This window comes from Cyrtonyx montezumae, unplaced genomic scaffold, assembly GCF_038088225.1.
Source record: "Cyrtonyx montezumae isolate F1298 unplaced genomic scaffold, pur_monq_1.0 scaffold_18, whole genome shotgun sequence".
Classification (NCBI taxonomy): domain Eukaryota; kingdom Metazoa; phylum Chordata; class Aves; order Galliformes; family Odontophoridae; genus Cyrtonyx; species Cyrtonyx montezumae.
Genome location: NW_027071914.1, coordinates 17,453,077 through 17,472,992, shown reverse-complemented (window position 1 = coordinate 17,472,992; position 19,916 = coordinate 17,453,077). Strand labels below are relative to the sequence as shown.

General features: G+C 41.8%; 2 protein-coding genes across 4 annotated transcripts in view; both read right to left on the bottom strand.

Moving 5' to 3' along the window:
* Positions 1–2,526: 2,526 nt before the first annotated feature.
* On the bottom strand, positions 2,527–13,118 carry REEP2 (receptor accessory protein 2). Its single transcript, XM_065735077.1, has 8 exons — positions 13,087–13,118; positions 12,662–12,734; positions 7,480–7,556; positions 6,074–6,194; positions 5,371–5,484; positions 4,816–4,963; positions 4,319–4,476; positions 2,527–3,340 (listed from the first exon to the last, which is right to left on the bottom strand). Exons 1-8 carry the CDS (start codon positions 13,116–13,118, stop codon positions 3,266–3,268), a joined length of 798 nt encoding a protein of 265 aa, XP_065591149.1. The 3' UTR covers positions 2,527–3,265.
* Positions 13,119–17,721: 4,603 nt separating this feature from the next.
* The window catches only part of KDM3B (lysine demethylase 3B), a 47,680-nt gene continuing 45,485 nt past the window's right edge, over positions 17,722–19,916 (bottom strand). For all 3 annotated transcript variants that reach the window (XM_065734942.1, XM_065734944.1, XM_065734943.1), the window contains one exon: positions 17,722–19,044. In XM_065734942.1, the coding sequence (XP_065591014.1) occupies positions 18,964–19,044 (81 nt within the window). In that variant the 3' untranslated portion in view covers positions 17,722–18,963. The remainder of the gene's footprint in view (positions 19,045–19,916) is intronic.

Here is a 19,916-nt window from a genome sequence, read left to right as displayed (position 1 = left end):
AACTCAGCATCGCCCCAGTAAACAGCAGAGTAATATGTCAATGCAACATCTCCATAAGAAAGAAGGACAATAATTTTTTTCCTTTTTCCAGGTTTCTCTTAGGCAATAACCCATACATTCTAGAATTGCATGCAACTTTGGAAGACAGAAAGGAAAACTCAGCTGAGTTCAATAGCTGCTCTCAGGCTTGCTGTCACTACACAGTAAACACACAAGCTGCCTTGATACAACGCTCTGTGCAGCCAGAGAACTAGCAGCATGTTCCACAACCATCCCAAATTCTTCCTAAGGCACCACATTTCCTGCTGATCAAGATGGCAATGGAGAAATAAAATTTAAAAGTATCAATTTCTGGAAATTCAGGGTTCTCTAGAAATCTCTGTTTCTTTCTGTGTCCAAACACATGAGGAAAGAGGTATAAACACTTACTAAATGCAGAGCGTTCTACTGCTAGATACATACAACCATTTGCTTAATTGCACGATCAAGCTCACAGAAGATACTGAATAGAAACTACATTACAGCATTTCCTGCTGAAAACATCAAACAACAGCTGATAAAAGCATTTAACCAAAACAGCACATTCAGCATTCTCATTAACAAGAGAATTTCTATGCAAGACCATGTCATCCAATGCAAAACTGTATCGAGGAACTCACTAAGGGTGGTGGCAGACCTGTAGAGGCTTGATCAAGAAGAGTGAAATCTAGCAGCCATATTTACACTGGAAGAAGAAAACAGTGTCCACACTAAGACATTCTCTTGTTCTGGTCTAAGTTCTGCTCCCTGTCATCATCAGCTTTGTATATCACACACTCCACATAGCTTGTAACTACTCCAGATTCTCAATTAAAAAAATAAATCATTTAATCTCCCTATATAAGAAGTCAGGACAATTGACCCATACTTAGCCAAAGGCTGTGAGATATCAAGCATCAGTGTTAAGATACTTAGTAAAAAAACTAGTTCAGGAGGACAAAAGCAAATCCAAATGCCAAAATTGAGTTTTCAGAAATTCTTCTTGTGAGTAAAAGCAGAAGTTCCTGCAGATTAACTGAATCTAGAAAGCATTCTGGAAAGTCTCTGTATAAAAACCAAATAATCAGAGATTATCAAAGCACATGCACAAGAAGGCGGAAAGATCAGCGTAAGGACAGACTAACTAATCCTTGGCCTCCAAATTAATCCCTCACAATGATTTAAATAAATAATTTGCCACGGAGATTTTTCCTTGGAAAAGAATAATACAGAAATATGGTTATAGAGGTATTTCAAGTACAGAGAATAATGTCTTGTCTTGCTTCCTAGACTTCCTTGTGCTGAACAATTCCTCACAACATAATCTTCTACATATTCAGTGAGGAGTGGTATTTCTACTGGGAACAGAAAGAATTCTTGCTATGGTACATGCCATTCCAGGTCCTATGAGGCATGTATACAGTGTTTCCTAACAGAAGAAAAAATGAATGCTTTCTACTCCCTCCCCCCACCCCCTGCCTCTCAAACTCAAATCCCAAAGTCAAATCAAAGATTTTCCACCAGATCTTGGGTGAGAACTTGTGCATACTTTAGGACAAATACTTATGACAAGATATAAGTTTTTAACACAATCAGTCAAGGTTTATAATTTTAAAAGCGACAAAGTAAAGTAAAAACAATTTGTTTTCCCCAAATACTAAGTAATTCATAACAATTTGCCATCAAGACAATATGAAATAAAAAAATCAGCCTCAATTTTCAACATTACAAACTTCTGAAGTGCTACTGTTTAGGACAGAAATATTTGTGGAATCTTACTTAGAGTAGGGCTTCTGTACACTGTCAATAACAAAATACTAGGCTCTGTGATTAATCTACTGCAATTTGAGAAGTATACAGCAAGAGACAAGCAAACATGAACAACTGCATCATGAGCTCTCTGTGATGGTGCTTCCCCATTACAGACCTTGACAACAGGAGCACTACTCATCTCGATTAATCTTTTCTCTGCAGTTTAATTCCCACAACATATATTCTACACACAATGTAATTCTGTTAAAAGCACTGCATATTGCTCAGGTCTCAGGACATTGATAAACATGGCTAATGGCCAAAAAAGGAAATTTGTGCAATGGTTGGAGCAGGATAAAGCAAGAGGGCTGATAAAGGAGAATAGTGCACCCTAGTCCCTCCTCCTTCATCCTCTATAAATTGAATCCTGCAATTAGACAAGTCCATATATCAGTTATTTGTCAGTTCCTTTACTATGAGAATAGATTTCCTAAAGCTGAGACACAAGCGCTTCTGGAATTCTCTAGTATGTCTGCAGACTACAGTGAGCCAGATTTTCCCCAGATACCTGCTAGAATAAAAGAATTAGTCTGTAGGAAAGCATCAACATGACATGGAGTTCATGAAATAGCAAAGCAACATTCTCCCTGACTGCTTTTCCCACTACATGGAACTCCTCTCATTCTGATGATTTTACAGGAATCAAAATGGGCAAAATAAAACTCAAGTAGCTTAAAGTAAAAAAAAAAAAAGAAAAAGAAATCACCAAAATCTAATTGATGACTGCCTTTTCTCCTCAACATTTACCTCCTACGGATATCTGTGTCTGCTCCTTCATGCATGCAGACAACAGCATTCTCTTCATAATTAAGCTTACCAGTTTCCTCACTTAAACTTTTAGGGGAAAAAAAAAGCTCATCTTCCAGTACTAAAATCTAGAACCCAGTTTACTCCTCCCACGAGTGAGTCCTTTACATTCACATGCTCTCAGCATACATTAATTAAGTCACTTTCTGGAAGGGGATGGACATGACAGTTGTGGTCCATTCTTAAGAAGGATGAATAGTTCAACACAGCCGCAGAAGGATGGCCAGAGCAAAATAAGACAATTTCAGGTGCCACCCAACCCTGAGGAACTCCACTGTCTAATTATCTTTCCAGCATCTGCACAACAGGTATCTCTAACCCTAGTCAGTTCTCCCCATAAAGATTCTCCCCAGCTAGGCTTTTACAGAGGGAATTTCAAAGCAACAGGTTATGTACAGACACATTAGCGCTTCCTCTAAGAAGGGGACGAAAAGGAGAAAATTCCTGAGGATACGCATCCTCTATTCCACGTTCTGAATCCCAGCTTCCCCCTTGACTTTAGAATGAGCTCTACAAAGCAGTATCTGTTATGTACATTAATCTCAGCTCCCTTCCTTAGGGGAGTTTCCACTCAAAAGTCACAGACAAATCCTGGGACAGAGACAGGTGTTGTAGAGGGGATGTTCCCTTAGGATGACTCTCCAGAAGCAAGAGAACCTGCAGCTTTCTTCTTAGGGCGGGCTTTCACACTTTTTACAGGAAGCTGAGGAGAAACAAAGACGTATATTAATTTACTGCAACACCTAGATGTCTAATAGAAAGAGACAAGGATGCAGAGTGAAAGTAGAACAAAACGTCTACAACACAGTGACCCTATTCATGTCATCTACTGTTTCAAAAAGGCTGTCTAAATATTCAACTTGTTGCTAATCAAATTACTCTGAGCATACCCTTCAAAAACAATAACGAGAGGAAGACATTCTAAAACAGGAAATTGGCAGCAAATTGAAGTTAGCTGTCATGACAAAATTTTAGTCATAGCAACAGTTCTAAGCAGTAGCACTGACATATTCATTGCCATTAATTTTTATGCTTTTTGGCGGCCAATCCAAATAGCCCAAATTGGGGAAAAATCTTGAATTAGTAATTCAAACTGAAGAATAGGTCATGTATGAAAAACAATATGCCTATAAAAGGCTTTACTGAAATTTCTGTAATCACAGGGGACTGCAGAGTCATTACCGCCTTTTCACAACTGTTATGGTTTTATGATTTTTGTTGTATTATTGATATTCCACATCATAACATCATGTGGTGTATTGGGAGTACAAAACAACAACTTTTTGAGTCACTTCAGCAATTCCTCACTTGGAAGCATGGGAACAACTCTTTTCCCTTTTTCCTTCCTATACTATGGAAGAAAGTAGAAGGACCAACATAGAAGTAAACCTTGGAGATTTAAAAAAGAGCCTGGCCTATTTTGAACACTTTAAAAATATCTACTGCCTAAATATGAAAGCAAAGCTAGATCCTGGCTTACAGAGTCAGGCAATAAAAATACAAAAACTAGAGACCAGGACAGCAAGCAAATAGCAAGTTCTCTGATGTAGGACACTAGCAGCAAACTATCCAACAAAGTTTACAAAAACAACTTTTAAACACACAGACGCTGAAGCCAGAGCCTTCTGGCAAAACCCAGGAATCGGTGTCTGTGCTGGAAACAATCTATGCACCTGCTCACCTCAGATTTTGTCATCCTCTTAGGAGCTTTGAGGCTCTGTGTACGCTTTGGCAGTTTGTCTCCTGCATCTTCATCTGATGGGTCTGTTCTAATCTCTGATGGGGTTCCATTAGGTCTCTGTGACACGCTGCTCTCCTCTCCTGAGGAGTAACAGGAAGCTAAGAAATAAGAAAAAGTTTTTTTTTCAAATATTTCTGAAAAATCATGTCCACATGTGATTTTTAGACTTTATGTGCTGACATCTACTCCAAAATGGCCCATCCTAAAGGACCACATGGAAGATAGATGTCAAAATTCCTTAAGAAGGACAATCCAAGAAGTACAGGGATTTATCAGTAGTTGGGAAGAGACAAGGAAAAAGAACACAAATTCTCCCAGATGATTTGCAAACCTGTAGTCCTTTAGAGACCCTGTGCATGAAGTCCAGGGATCCTCTCCTCACCTGCTGGCTTACTACACAAGGCCTTACACAGTGGCCCAGCAGGGATGTTCTGTACCTGAATCTTCAATAGTTTCAAGGAGACTTCCTCTAGAGGGGTGAAGCTGTGACTCATGGCTTTGCAAATGCACAGCATCTTCGTCCCGGATCAGAGTGAGATCCTGCATGCTGAAACTTCGTAACTTCTCAGACAAAACTCCTTGGCCCTAAGAGGACATAAAAATTAAGGTCAAAGACACTTCACCTGCACTTCACCCTAATCATCTCATTCAGAAAAAGGAAGGTGCCACATTCCCTACTGTGATACTCTAAGACAAGCACAAAGAAACCAACATCACCAGAAAGAGAAGGAAAAAAATATGGTCCCAAGCCACACAGGGAAGAAGTTAGAGCAAAATCCATTCCACTATACCTCTACTTCCCATAAATCAAAGGATAAGATTTACTGCAAGACAGACTAGTAGAAAGGTAAAATAGATAACTGGACTGTGTGCTAAGTACTACCACCCCTAGCAGATCCACACAACTAATTGCTGGCATACGAAGCTAAAGTATCAGGGAATTCCAGAATGTCACAGAAGGTTAGACTGAATAGTGCAACCTGTTGCATTACCTTTGCAGCTGCAGTAACTGCTGCATTGGCAGCCAGGTTTAATCCTCTCTTGCCAACTCGCATCATGGTTTCATAGCTTTTGTCACGAGCTTGAGTAATGTACTCATCAATTTCCTAAGGAGACAACATGCACCACAGCATTTATCTACCAACAGAAAACAAACCAACCAACCAACAAATACAAACACTTGATCAGTCTTCCCCATTCATCACCTTTAAAACTCACAGCTCATCAAGGTGCTTTCCTTTCTTTCAGGCTGCCAGCCTAGGCTGTCACAGATCAAATAATTGTATTTTTTCTGCTACTTACAGAAAGCTTGCAAATGCAACTGTAATTCAAAGAATACAATCTCTAAATTGCCACATCTGAAACAAAGCAATTGCTTACAATGAGAATGTGAAAAAACAGCCTGGCTACAGAACATATGGCTACTAACACGATTAAAAGAATATAACGACTAACAGTAGCTACACAGGCTGAAGACACTGGGATAGCTAAACACTTTCTAAGCATTAGGCAAAATACTGGTTACATTATAGTCTTCAGTAGGCAGCAGAATGACATCACTGCCAGAGACAATCATTCTGTGCCTACACGTCAGCACAAGCTTGAATCACGCATTTGAATTTTCATTAAGATTCACATCTGAATCAAAATTCAATCAACTTCCAGACAGGTCAGTATCTTCCAACAAGCGAGTACCTTCTCCTTATTGGATAGCGTTGGGTGCACAAACTTCCTGTAGAGTACACTGGAGCCCTTGGTGTAAGGAGAGAGCAGCCAAATCACAAATGCGATTTTCAACTCGAAATAAAAGGGAAACCTGAGAGAAAGGGGGAAGAGAGGAAAACAAAAAAAAAAAAAGAAAAAAGAGAGAGAAAGATGGAGAACTGGAATCAAGATCATCACAGAGACAGATGTAGATAACTGGTAGACAGTAGCATAGGCAGAAGGAGTAAAGAGGAAGAAAGGACTCAAGCATAAAATAATAATAATTATCAATATAACAGGTCAGAATAGCAGAATCCCCTCTGGAATCCTATGACACACCTTCTTTGAGTTTAGTCTACCATGCATAGCCATGAAAACTCCATAAACAGGGCACCTCTAGCCCTGCAAAAATACCGAATTACGATCTCATAGCTACTCCCACCATTCTTAAGTTCACTCAAAGGCTGTGCTACTATTACAGCAGTGTCACTTTCATTTGTCAGTTTTTAATTTAATTAATTATCTCTACAGCTCTCCAGCTGTTACTAATGCTGGTGACTAAGAACAGCCAGCACCTAAGCCTTTCATCGCTATTTCTCACTCAGTAAAGTCTCTGGGAAGATACAATAGCGGACATTCAAATAAATGAATGCAAAATTTCTCCTCTCCTCTGCTAGTATTAAGAGACCTCTGTTATCAGTGGTTCATTTTTAAGCCAAACCTCTTACACTTTTCAGATCTTTGCTTTCCGAAGTCTCATCCAGAAAGGGGCAAAACAGTGGAGCATATTTGTAAGGCATATGTAGCCACTTCTTATTTAAGAAACATAACTCTGTCTAGACTGTATTCTTTCAGATGCGTGCATGGTACAGACGCTAAAGCAATTAAGAAAATGATGATACTCTGTTGCCACTGTTGAAAGCCTCTGTTTGTGTACTGACACACATGGCACACAATACTGAGGGATAAAAAGCTGCCTTGCTCTACCCCTGGTAGCAGAAGACATTTTCATCATGCAAAACATCTCTCAGAGGAAAGGCATGCATCCAATCTGCTCCTCCATACAACAGGCCTGCAAAGCAAAACGGGTCCTTTCCTTCCACCATTCTTCCCCTCCTTTTTTGTGCCTCTAAGTTCACCACTTCATGTAAGAGCATTACAAAAATACTGCATGTTGTGAATGGATGAAACCCTCTTAAAGACACTGCGTGTCTATCCCAGCTGTCTGGAAGTACAGAATATGAAACAGTTAAGACAGCAGCTTAAACATAGTTTTTACAAACTTGTATACATTATGGGGATTGAAAACTCCTGCACGGGAGAGAAACCTTATTCTTAGCACTACCTTAAAAACCATAAAAACAAGTGAAACCACCACACACTACAAAGGTACTCACCAAGAAAGAACAATGTCTGTGAGAGTTTCAGCAGTGGTGAAAAAGGCAAAAACAATCCAGTACATCATCCACTTCACCTGCAAAAGAGCAATCATTTACACCAGAAAAAATAAAATGTCCTCTCAGTAAAAGTGACTCAGCATTTCCAGACATCAAGCTGAAGTCAGCAGAAAAAAAACAAACACACACATAACCAGCAGAAAAAATGCCAACTGTTACACTCAGTTTAGAAAACAATGTAAGATTAACATACACTAAACACATAAATATGATATAAACAATAACATAAAATACCATTATATATCACATATAGTAATGGAGGGTGGCACTCCTCAGGGGTTTGTATAAGGAATGGAACTATTTAATATTTTTATCAGTGACAATGAAAGTAGCACTGAATGCAGTCTCAGCAAGTTTGAAGAGGACATCAAGCAGTGCAGTGCAGACAACACACTGGAGGAAAGGGCTGCCATCCAGAGTGACCTGTACCAGCCTCAGAGCTGGGACCGTGCAAATGCCACAAAGTTCAACAAGGTCAAGCACAAGGCCCTGCATCTGGGGGCAATCCCAAACACAAATACAGGCTGGGCTGAGAGTGAACAGAGAGCAGCACTGTGGAAGATTTGGGGGTATCGGTGGACAAATATCTGATTATGAGCTGCCAGAGCACACTTGAAGCCCAGAGAGCCAATGTCTGTGTCATACAGTATATGTACACTGGGCTGAGGGAGGTGATGCTCCCCTTCTCCACTCTCATGAGAACCCACCTAGGTACTGCATTCAGCTCCAGGGTCCCCAGCTTAAGAGAAACAAACAACTGGTTTGAGAAGGCTCAAAGAGAGACCACAAGGCTGATCAAGAAGGCTGGAGCACCTCCGCTGGGAAGGTAGGCTGAGAACTAACAGTGTCCTTCCAGTATTTAAAGGGGGCCTACAGGAAAGGTTGCAAAAGGCTCTTTATTGGAGTGCAGGGTAGGACATAAGGTCATGTTTTTAAGCTAAGAGAGGACAGGTTGAGAATAGCTGTCAGGAAGAAGTTCCTTGTGATGAGTGCTGTGAGGCACCAGAACATGTTGCCCAGAGAAGTTGTGGATGCCGCACACTTGAAAGTGTTCAAAGTTGGGTTGGATGGGCCTTAAGGCAGACTGATCTAGTGGCAGGTGTCCTTGCCCATGGCAGGGGGTTGGAACAATTCTATCTTTAAGGTCCCTTCCAACCCAAGCCATTTTATGATTCCATGATCACGTTTGTCCAGAAAGGGCCAAAATAATTTGGTTGATGAAAGACAAAATATCAAGCAGGCTTACTTGGTTACTAGAAAGAGACAAATTATTTACTCACCCCTAAGCTACACTACCCCTAGTTCATGATACACTGCTTCCCTAATATGGACTACAGACTCACTAGAAAGTTTCCAACAACCCTATACAAATATTAAAATACTCTGTACAGTTGAAGATAAAAGGTAAGGGACTCTTAAGGATTAACAGCCAGTTCAAAGATACAAAAAAAAGAATAGAAGAAAGGATAAAAAGAAAAATAGAAAGGATAAAAAATTCATTTTTAGAATGAAAATAATATCAGGAAGAGACAAGTATTGTGGTTACATAAGTTAGCTCATCACACTCAGAAATGGTCACAGTAGAGAGCCTGATAAAACTAAGTTCTGTCTTATTAGACCTTTTTAGTAGTTCATAGGTTCATACGTACATTAGGTTGGAAAGGACCTACAAGATCATCTAGTCCAACCATCCTCCTATCACCATCCCTACTCTCTGAACTACTAAATCAAATCCCTTAGCACCTCATCTAAACGCTTCTTGAACAGCGCTAGGGACGGTGCCTCAACCACCTCCCTAGGCAGGCCATTCCAGTGCCTGACCACTCTTTCAGAGAAAAAATGTTTCCTCAGGTCTAATCTAAATCTTCCCCGGCGCAACTTGTGTCCATTCCCTCTCATCCTGTCATTATTTATCAGGGAGAAGAGGCCCACCCCCTCCTCACCACAACCCGCCTTCAGGAAGTGGTAGAGTGCAATAAGGTCTCCTCTGAGCCTCCTCTTCTCCAGACTAAACAATCCCAGCTCCCTCAGCCGCTCCTCATAAGACTTGTGCTCCAGACCCCTCACCAGTTTTGTTGCCCTTCTCTGAACACGCTCCAGGGCCTCAATGTCCTTCTTGTAGTGAGGGGCCCAAAACTGAACACAGTACTCGAGGTGCAGCCGTACCAGAGCTGAGTACAGGGGGATGATCACCTCCCTGCTCCTGCTGGCTACACTATTTCTGATACAGGGCAGGATGCTGTTGGCCTTCTTGGCCACACTGCCAGCTCATTTTAAGCCGAGCATCAACCAACACCCCCAGGTCCTTTTCCTCTCTACATCCTTCAAGCCATTCTGCCCCAAGCCTATAGCATTGCATGGGGTTATTGTGGCCAAAGTGCAGGACCCGGCACTTGGTCTTATTGAACCTCATCCCATTGAGCTTAGCCCAGCTATTCAGCCTATCCAGATCCCTCTGAAGGGCCTCCCTACCCTCAGGCAGTTTGACACATCCTCCCAACTTGGTGTCATCTGCAAACTTACTGAGGGTACACTCAATTCCCTCGTCTAGGTCATCAATAAAGATATTAAACAAGATGGGCCCCAATACTGACCCTTGGGGGACACCACTCGTTACAGGACGCCAGCTGGACTTAACTCCATTAACCACTACCCTCTGGGCACGGCCCTCCAGCCAGTTCTCCACCCAGAGAAGAATGAACCTGTCCACACCACGGGCTGCCAGTTTCCTCAGGAGAATACTGTGGGAGACTGTGTCGAAGGCCTTGCTGAAGTCCAGGTAGACTACATCAACAGCCTTTCCCTCATCTACCAGTCTGGTCACCCAGTCATAGAAGGAGATGAGGTTGGACAAGCACAACCTGCCCTTTGTGAACCCGTGCTGGCTGGGCCTGATCCCCTGGTTGCCATGCACGTGTTGTGTGATCTTCCCTCAAGATCATCTGCTCCATAACTTTCCCTGATACCAAGGTCAGGCTGACAGGCCTGTAGTTCCCCGGATCTTCCTTACGGCCTTTCCTGTAGATGGGAGTCACATCGGCAAGCCTCCAATCTTGTGGGACCTCTCCAGATAACCAGGAATGCCTCTAGATGGCAGAAAGTGGCTTGGCAATCACCTCTGCCAGCTCCCTCAGCACCCCTGGGTGGTTCCCATCTGGCCCCATGGACTTGTGGCAGTTCAGATGGAGGAGTAGATCTCTGACTGTCTCCGCTTGGATCACAGGGGGTGCATTATGCGCTCCGTCCTGGACTTCCAGGTCAGGGCAAGTACCCTGTGGACAACTGCTCTGTCTATTAAAGACAGACAGAGTAACACAATGCTCAGGAGTACTGAAGCAGAAGTATGAAGAAGAAAAAATTGCTATGTTACTGTTCAAATCTGTGGTACATTTAAATGTATGGTATATTCACATTTTAAATAAGGGACGTGGATCTGGATCTTGCCCTCCATCTCCTCTTGCCACCATTCACCCTAACCCTCTTCAGCCAGAGGAAAAGGAAATATAATTAAATACATGAGAAGGACTGAAGATCTAGCTCAAGATGTCAGTGAAGCGCAGATTATTATCAGGAGCTAGAAAAGCAGAAAGCAGAGAGGGAAGAACATTTTTTATTTTCCTTTTACTTCTAATTCAGTTTACTAACATCATCAAAAAGACAGACTAGTGAAACTAGGCTATATTTGTTTTTTGAAACATTATAAAGGAGTCAGGTCTTTGTTGCTCAACAGATGAATGAACATGTTTCAGCTAACTGCACATACATATTTTCCCCAACTTGCATCGAGGACCTAAATAAAGTTAATAAGTACAAAAGCATGAATGAAATATAGATTTGTTCAAAGCTACACATCACATGTAAAGGAAGAAAACTTCTGAAAAACCATAAGATACTAAAGGCAGTCTGTCAAGGCCAGTTGAGGACACAAACCTTTATCATGGTGGGGTAAGAGTGACTGCACTGTACTCGAATGCTGTTGCTGAACTGCTCTGAGTGTCTTGGTCTGTATGTATCACGGTAGCCTACTTAGGACAATATCACCATACTCTTCAGCACAGATACACCTGTAAGGTCTCCTACCACTGATGTTGGTTCTTAAGCACTATGAGAAAGTACTCGTGTACAGACACAGCTGCCTTTGTAACTGCAGCACAGCATTCAAGTTTTCCACTGACATTTCACATGAGAAGTAGTTTGAATAGACACTGCTATCCCCTTACTTTGTTTAAACAAAACTTCTTTGTCTGGTCTCCGCTTCTGTTGAAAAATACAAAGCCCTCTGAAGATCAACGAATTGGGCAGCTGGAATCCATCACATACAAGTTTAGTTCTGATGCAGTCCTCTTAAGAATGAATAACTTAAGGAAAAGATGAATTTTGGTACTTTAGATTTTCCTGAATCAAAGACCAGGTTACAATCACATAATTAGCTACCATTTTTGTTATAAAAATTTCATGAAACTCTAGTACCGTATTTCATTTTTCTCACGGCCAGATTAAGAAAGCTTTGCTGCAACTAAGGTAACACAAACCTAGCAAAAGAAAATCAGATCAATGCAAGATTTATATTCTGCAAAACACTGCACTTCTGTACCTCAGCAGCCAACCTACCTACAGAAAATAAGCAGGTAAAGAATGTCTACAAATCCAAAAGCTACATGGGGCTATGAACCCCAACCCTAAATTTAGCAAGGTTCAAAGTATTCCTGCCTACTCCTCTAATACTCACTCTTAAAACACTGTTTTGGTTATCATGGTATGCCGGAATATTGACGTTTTTGCTTCTCTGCTGAAGGTAAGAGAGGAAGAATGAAAAAGTAAAAATAAGCTGAGCTAATCGTCTCATAGTGGAGAGCTCTAAAAACAACAATTTCACTTCAGCCACTGCTGCAAAAAAAACAAAACAAAACAAAAAACCATCCACAACCCACATTTACAGCATAAGACCTCCCATTTCGGTGCACATCCTTCCCCAGCAACTTCTCCAAAGGCCGTCGGGGCTGCTCTTCGGGCAGCCGAGCCGAGCCGACAGCTCCCAGCACCAGCGGGCCGAGCTGCGGATTCCCGCGGCAGCCGCCAAGGAAAGCGGAACGCATCGGCCACACGGCGAACCCTTACTCACATATTCCTTCACGTTCTTCGTCTTCACGGCCTTGTAAGAGGAGTAAGCGGGGTACAACGTGCCGAATATTAGCCTGCAAGAAGAACGGACCTCTCAGCACTTGGCGGCTCCCCTGCGTTCCGCGCCGCCGTTGCCCCGGCCCGCCTGCACGCCGGGGAACCCCCGCGGCTCCCGCTCGGCCGCCCCCACCGCCGCGGCGCTGCCCGGAGGAGGCCGCCGCTCCCGGGCCGCGGAAGCCTACGCAGAGTCGTCAGGACGCGGCCGCAGAGCGCGAGACAGCGGCCGCCCCGCGGTCCCCCCCCAGGGACACGGGAGTCCTCCCGGGGCTGGAATCTGCGGCACCGCCGCAGCTCCGCTCCGAGCGACGGCCGCGCCCGACCCGAAAAAGGCCCTGCGCATCCTTCCTCCTGATCTCCGCTACTCACACCACGAGACGGGAGATGATCCAGGAGACCATGGCGGCGCCGGGCAGGGTCGGGCGGCGGCGCGGGGCTCCGCGGCGGCAGGAGGCGGCTCTTAAAGGGCGGGTTCCTGCGGCAAGCACCGTGCAGCCCCGCCCCGGCTCCTTACGGGGGTGGAGCCGAAGGGCCGCATCGCGCCCCGAGCCACCCCGCCCCCGTCCGGGCAGCACGCGGCACTAGGGCGGTTCCCGCACCGGTTCGCTTCGAGCGCGAGAACGCTGCTCCCCCGGGGCCGAAGACTCCTCTCCTCCGGGCGGAGGAGGGTTACAGCAGCGTGGCTGGAAAGAGGACCTAGTGGAAAGACGGCAGGCAAGTAACGCGTACGAGGAAAGAAAATGACAAAGAGGGAGTGATGGATTAAGGTGATAGATACTTTAGGAGGTGGTTATATCCACCACGGACAAAGCAGTCTTCCAGAGTTAAAAGCTACCTCCTGCTCCACAGAGTCCAACACAACAGCCAGACGCTGCTAACAAATAGATTACTTAAATTTAAAAACCTTTCCAAGGCTCCCACTTCACTCTAAACTGGAAGAGAAATCAAGTTAGCTAACACAGGTCAGCGTTATCAAATTCATGGGACGATGGCTGTTCTTCATTGTTTCCAGGATAATACCATGTTGCCTAGTGCTCTTGCTCTTGGAATCACTCTGAGGCCGAGGATTGCTTAGCTATACAAATAAAGCTGTAGAGGAGGGGAGTAAAGACTATCCACCTTTATAGTTAGACATAGCAGCCTACCAGAAAACAGAACAGCAAAGATTATTTTAACACTTCAAGAGAGAGTTCTGTTCAGAGAACCCTCCCTTTCAAACACTGTTAAGAGGTAATTAATGAGCTAGTTTGCACCCCTTAAAAGTAAACTAGAGACAAAGACTGATCAGGCTCAGCACACTGATCTTTGAATCATATTAAGATGATCATTGCATAAACTGTTTTTTAATTAAAAAGAAAAAAGAAACAACAATTTGCTACAAAGCCTAATGTAGTTCTTTACTACCAAAACATAAATAACAAAAAGAATCCAAACAACAAAAATATCAAAAAAATGAAGGCAGGTACTGTGGCAGAATCTCATTACTTGTGGAGTAGTCCTTCTGAAATGGGAACAAACCAAATAAAGACCAAAAACAATGAGTTGCCTGGGAATAATTTTCTCACGGGTGCATGAATCTCAGCATAATGAGCAATGATGAAAAACACAAGACATCAGCAACTTTCCGTTACATTTAAGAGCTGAAAACAAAACTGTCACTACAGACAGTGACAAAGAGCATTTTGTCACAGTCTGCTCATGGATATGAATGGCTACAAAATGATTGCATAAGGGACTGCACAATTTACAATACTGGCAGCACAGCACAAGCGACCTACAAATAGAATAAAAGGAGTATGCTTTCACAAGTCCAAATAACGCGAACGTGCACTTCCCTCACAAGAATAGCTATTTTTATTCCTACCAGTTTCCTATCAGGGAGCAGGCTGACAACAGCTCTGAAGCTTGAATAATGTGTTCACGTTCAGGTGAGTGAGATGCTGATAGAACAGGGAAAATTTGGAGACATGCTGGGTACAATGTATGAAGAGACTGGGAGTGCTAAAGAACTGCGTCATGAGTAAGCAGCAGGAAAAAGAAGAGTGCCTTAGTGTTTTGAATTGTTTAATGCGTCGAGGAACAGTCTGAATATTTGCAGTGTATTATAAATAAATAGCGACATAAACAACAAAATACGAACATCAACATTAGTAATGCAAATAGACTTATGAACACCTTAAGTGGGAGCTCATTGGTAAGTGGCAAACTGAGCTTTAGAACAAGTCCAGGAGAAGCATTTGAAGATAGCAGTGTATAGTTAACACGAAGCTCTATTTCTTTCAGAAGAACAGTAAATTAGTCCATTCACTTACCTTCTCACAAGGAGAAACTGCTGGTACTGAAAGGTTATTTTTGTAACAAAAGCTGTCTGCAAGTCAAATTAAGAAAAAAAAAGAATATGATATTTTGTTAGTAGTATTTTTTTTTAAGTTATTACTTATATTGCATAATGTTGTATAACTGAGATTGTAAGACTTACCTAAGACAGGAAGAAAAATTGCTTTCAAATTCAGGCTATTTTTCTACCAGATATGCTACTGCTTGAGTTAACTTGTGACAAATGTATTCTACAAATGGTTAAAATAGGTGATAATTGGCCACACCATGGTCTAAACAACCAGGCAAAGAAATGAAGTCTTCCCTGAGCAGAGAAACTTGAGTAAAGCTACATTTAGACCAATGCCAGGTAAGATGTGGAGATGCTGCCAAAGAGGTTCAGGCAGAAGCTGTTGTAATTACGAGAAATAGCAACTACTCAGTGCTCAAAAACACAAGAGTAGTTTTGGAAGAAACCTGCAGAATAACTAAGGGTCTCAGTAAGCAATTCCTGAGTAAGCAAAATGTACACAGTTGGTCTCCACATGTTGAGAGAAGGAATCTTAAGAAACTCTGCTACTTAAGAAGAAAAGAAGCTGTGGGCTGATTTCAGGCTCTAAGATGCAATTAGAGAGAACGACCACAAACAGTTCTATGCTTTCCAGATGGACATAGGACGTTACGGAAAATGCTGAGGGTGGCAATAAGAACGTGTGGCTGCTTACCAGTAACCAAAGCCTCTAAGATGCACTGTCCACAGGTGCTTTCATACTGTGCTTCAATCACGTCGTGTATTTCCACATACATTTTCTACCTAAGCAATACTTGTAAGATATGCTAGATGGATGAGCAAGTCACTAGCGTATGTCATACATCTCAACCATTATTTCTTAACTGAAAATGTGAGAAAAGAGAGTTAAGTTCTATACATACATAAGTAATATATTTTAAAAAATATCTGTGCCTGTTAACTTCTTTCATCTTATTTTTATTGCAGGTAAATCCAAATTACTGCTTGACACCTAACTTCTCCACTACAGTTCTGATTCCACATCCTCAGGTTCCAGAAGAGATTACCTAAGAATTTAGTTGAGGATTAGCAAATGGATCACAGCTAATGTTTCAGTTACTTTTTTCATATTTATTCTGCCTTAGAATACAGTTTATAAACAGAGAAATGATAAAGTCTAGTAAAATTAACCTCTGCAGAACGTTCCATTTCTTAATCAATATCGAATGAGAGAGCTGTTGAATTGATAAGAAGCGAGATCTTTAAGGAAAATAAATGATGTCTCCAGTCTAATCTGAGACCGAAAGAGATGTGTGCATCCCATGCAGCATTATGAAGACTCTGTGAAACAGCTGAATAACAGTGTTAACTATGGCCTTGTGCAGCTGAACACAAAACAAACCTTCTGTATTGTGAATGCAATCTAAATTGACTTGGGCAGGTATATAGCTGTAAAAGCCTGAATCCCTGCTTCCATTTGATTGATATCATAGGATTCTGGCTAAAAGACGGGCAGAGCATAAAGCCAATATTAAAAATATGTTGCCTCCCTACTATCTTATGCAGCTCTATTCCATAATAGAAAGTCAGCATTCAGTAGCATACACGTCATGACTGCAGTAAACTAAATCTTAAGACTTGCAACCAAAGTTTTTATTTCTCCTCTGCTCAAAAATTTGTCTCCATTTTTGCTTATGATTCCACATTTCAAAGATGCTACTTCGACAAGACCATAACCAGAAAACCCTGTGATAAAACTACTGTTTGCAAATCTTAAAAACAATTTTACAATCACTTCAGTTTGCAAGTTTTGCTATCTGTATGAAGCAGTTAAGGGAGATCACAATCACTGAATAGCTTAGTTTGGAGAGACCTTAAAAATCATCTTGTTTCAATTCCCCTGTCATAGGCAGACTTGCCAACCACTAGCATCAGGCTGCCCAGGATCCCATCCAACCTGACCTTGAGTATGTCTCCAGAAACAGAGGGCATTCACAACCTCTCTGCAAAACCTGTTCCAGCACCTCACCTCGCTCTCAGTTAAAGATTTATTCCTACTATCTAACCCTCTTTTAGTTAAAAGCCATTCCCCCTTGTCCTTTTCATTCATTCATCATTATCAGACAGTATAAAAAGTTAGTCCATCTCTTGCTTGTAAGCTCCCTTCAAGTACTAGAAGGCTGCAATGAGGTCTCCAAAGAGCCTTCTCCAAACTAAATACTCCCAACTCCCTCAATCTTTCTTCACAGGAGAGGTGCTCCAGCCCTCTGATGATCTCCATGGCCCACCTCTGGGCTCACTTGAAAAGATCTGCATCCTTCCTGTACTGGAGGCCCCAGGCTTGGACACAGTGGGGGCCTCACAAGAGCAAAGCAGAGGGGGACAGTCCAAATCCCAACCCGGTACAAAGATAACAAGAGGCAAGGAGCACTGCACAAAAGATAAGATTTACGACAAAAATAGATCCTCTTCTCAGACTACCTCTGCAAAAAAAAAAAAAATAATAATAATCTGCAGGTAGTCCCAGCATCTGGGACTCCAGACATAAAATATCCAAGCCTTCTAGTCAGACACATGGCAAGACGTTACCAGGTAGTTTACATTACTCAGAGGCAGAAGCCAAGATAACTTAATAGCAGGAATATCAGGTCCAAGTCTGAAAGAAACTGCCCAGGCTGTTACAGTAAATGACTTTTATTTTAAAAAAATGAAATAACCGTGAACATATTAACAGGCCTGCAGGTGGCACTACAGTACAGCTGGATATAAGGTAGATATATTTCCCCATGTACCCAGACAATGAAATTCATTGCATCAATGCTGACATTAGTAAAATCTGAATACAGTTCTATCAAGCAGGAACACTTTATTTAAAATAGTTCTGGACAGTTGACACTTGAAGGTTAACTTTTCCTTTGCTTTTGGAAAGGATAAATGTTTTCAGCTAGCACTGGTACTGGAAAAACTATTGCCTGCAGTTGCCAGTGCAGGTAGAGATGTACAACATCTCCACATGAGAACAGAGTTCAAACTCCTTTTTACTTCTCATTCTGTGGAAGCAGAGGGGAGACAGGAGAAGATGGGTGAGGAATATGGGTAAGGAAGGTGGGTTGTCAATTTCTATTCACTCTCCTTTGGCTGTTTTTGTGCTATTTTAGACTGCTTTCTAAAAATCACTTCTTGATTTTACTGAAAGGAAGACTAAATGTAATACGCCTTTCCTTGAAAATCCAAGAACAGTTGTGGTACTTCAAAAATACTAAAAATATCTACTTTCATGAAATATTAACTGTTTAACTACAAACCTAGTTTTTCACTAAATACACAATTCTCCTGTTTCTGGAGTCTCCTGGGAAAAAAAGTGGGTTCTCCCTTTAGCTCTGCAACTCTACAGTGTATAGGGAAATGGCTGCAAGAAGGGGAGTGCAGAGAATAGCTTTGTCTTTTTCCTTGGCCTGTATCTCACATGGGAAGTTTTCTGCAGTTGGGCTACTGTTACTCACACTCTTTCAGCAGCTCCTAGCTAAGTCTGCAGTAGGATGACCCACCTCCAGCAAATTTCGCTACCTTCAAGGAGACTAACTAGGCATGAGGAAAAACATCCACACTCTTTACACCATTTCTGACCATAATATGTAGGAACACCAAGTGGTTTCCATGTTCTTCCACTTTGCAAAAGGCCACAAGAAAGAGACATGGCACCTTTCATTAGAATCTGGAATTCTACATGTAGAAGTGCAACCTTCCATTAGACCTTCAGTGTTGAGGCAGCGTAGAAAACAGTAGCTGAAGAGTGTATAATACGAACCACACCAGCTCTTAGTGAGAAGCCTCTGCTCCTGCAGAGGCAGACAGGTGCAGTCCCTGTATATACTGTGAGCAAAAGGCTTACTTCACAGGGTGCTTGGACTTAGCAATTCCTATGATCTAGCTAGTTTGGATTCATGAGCTTTCAGTGTGCCAACAGCGTCTTTCACCGCATGGTAGATGATGTTCTTCACCTGTAAATAGAAGGAAAGAAAAAAAAAAATCAACTTCTCCACACTAATAAGGAGTGGTTTCCACGTTCTTTCCATGTTCTTCATGCTCTGGTAGCTGAATTTGTAATTGGTTAGCAAGTACATTAAGTATGCTATTACTGCTTCAGGATATTAACAGCACAAAATTTAAACAGTCACTGCAGAAATATTTCAGAGACTCGCACTGATTCATTTACTGACCTTTTGGTCAGCAACTTATTTACTTAAATCATATGGTTAAACTCTGTCTAAATTAAGAAAATGCAACAAATTGTCCTGCTATTTTTGTATGGAGCCCAGAGATTTTTTTAATTTGTGCATTTTCCAGAAGGTTAGACAAGATCAGAGGTGAAAAATCCACTAGTTCCCACAGCATTCTGCTCCATGTTTCATTATCTAAAGTGATATCTCGTTTCTGACTTTTCAGATTTAAGTTTACTTGAATTTAGTTTCTAGCTACTGAACAGAACAGTTTCATTACTAAATGAGTAGCTTAACTTTGCTGGCTCTACTAATTTCAAAGCACCATCATGTGCAAAACACCACCACTGGTATACCTAAGATCTCACCGTATTTTGTATTATATGTGTGACAGTTTAAGGACTTACGCTAGTTATTCTGCCTCATATATTTATAGAACAAGCACAAAAACAAGTGTATGAAAAATGCATATAATACTATATGAAAAATGAGAAATTAAAAATTACAAAGATGAAAAACAATCCATTTTGAAGTTGGATTCTTCAGAACTAGAGCTGAGTTTTCTGCTTTACTTTAAGAACCCATGCAAAAAACATATAGAAATCTATAGCAAATTTTCACTGAATTCTTTGAGAGAATTAACATGCAAGTTC